The sequence below is a fragment of the Eimeria mitis genome, genomic scaffold (assembly GCF_000499745.2).
Source record: "Eimeria mitis Houghton genomic scaffold, Emh_scaff3509, whole genome shotgun sequence".
NCBI lineage: Eukaryota > Apicomplexa > Conoidasida > Eucoccidiorida > Eimeriidae > Eimeria > Eimeria mitis.
Window position 1 is genome coordinate 2,669 of NW_013571852.1, and position 1,318 is coordinate 3,986.

The 1,318-nt window shown below is 37.9% G+C and overlaps 1 protein-coding gene across 1 annotated transcript in view; it reads left to right on the forward strand.

The window, feature by feature from the left end:
* Window positions 1-551, forward strand: part of EMH_0066750 (uncharacterized protein) — a gene marked incomplete at both ends in the record, with an annotated part of 2,409 nt that extends 1,858 nt beyond the window's left edge. Inside the window, one exon of the mRNA XM_013498544.1 lies at window positions 1-551. Coding sequence (XP_013353998.1) covers window positions 1-551 — 551 coding nt within the window.
* Window positions 552-1,318: the final 767 nt, after the last annotated feature.

Consider the following 1,318-nt stretch of genomic DNA (forward strand, 5'->3'; position numbering starts at 1 on the left):
TCCCTGTATACTCTCGTCAGCAGCAGCAGCATCAGCATGTTGCTGCTGCTGCACCTGTTGCTGCTGCTGCACCTGCTGCTGCTGCAGCAAGTCTGCTGCAGCAGCACCAGCAGCAGGCGTACCTGTACCGTCCGCAGCAGCCGCTGCAGCAGCTGCAGCAGCAGCTGCAGCAGCCGCTGCAGCAGCAGATGCAGCAGCCGCTGCAGCAGCCGCTGCAGCAGCACTATATAACAAACCCCTATGCGATGCAGCAGCAATATATTGGTGCTGCTGCACTGAATAGGCAGCAGCAAATACCTCTAGGAGCAGCAGCACTGCAGCAGCAGCTGCAGCGGCTGCAGCAGCTACATATAAACACAGGGGCGCAGCAGCAGCAACCCCATATACAGACAGCAGCATATAGAACACCACCGCGACCTGTTGCTGCTGTTCTCCAGCAGCAGCAGCAGCAGCAGCAGCAGCAGCAGCAGCAGCAGCACATGGGGATGCCGCCTCTGCGCGGTGATGCAGCAGCAAACCACCCAAATATGTTTCGTGGTTATGCTAGATAATATAAATAAAATAAAAAAAATAAAATAAAAAAAATAAAATAAAAATAAAATAAAATAAAACAAAATAAAAATAAAAGAAAATAAAAGAAAATAAAAATAAAAGAAAAATAAAAAAAATAAAATAAAAATAAAATAAAATAAAAAAAAATAAAAAACAAAATGAAATAAAATATAAAAGAAAAGAAAAGAAAAGAAAAATATTATATAATATTTATATAATATAATATAAATATAAATATAAAAATATGAATATAAATACAAATATAAATATAAATATAAATGTAAATATAAATATAAATATAAATATAAATATAAATATATATATAAAATATATATATATAAATAAATATAAATATAATATATTTTGTTTTTGTTTGTTTTTCGTTTGTTCGTGTGTTTGTTTATATTCTTTTTCTTTTTCTTTTTTTGCTGTATATCTTTTTATCTTTTTTATTTTTATTGTCTTTTCTTTCTTTCTTTAATTTATTTTATTTATTTCTTTCTTTTTCTTCTTTTTATGTTGCTGCTGCAGCAGCACCGCAGCAGCAGCAGATGCGCTGTAAGCGCGAGGTGTATAGAGATGCTGCTGCAGCAGTTTTCATGTTTGCTGCTGCAGCAGCAGCAGCAACAGCTGCTGCTGCTGCTGCTGCTGTAGCTGCTGCTTACTCCTGCTGCAGCAGTTGTTAACTGCTGCAGCAGCAGCAGCAGCAGCAGCAGCAGCAGCAGCAATTCATTCCTCCTCCATACAGTTTAAAAACACAGCGGCA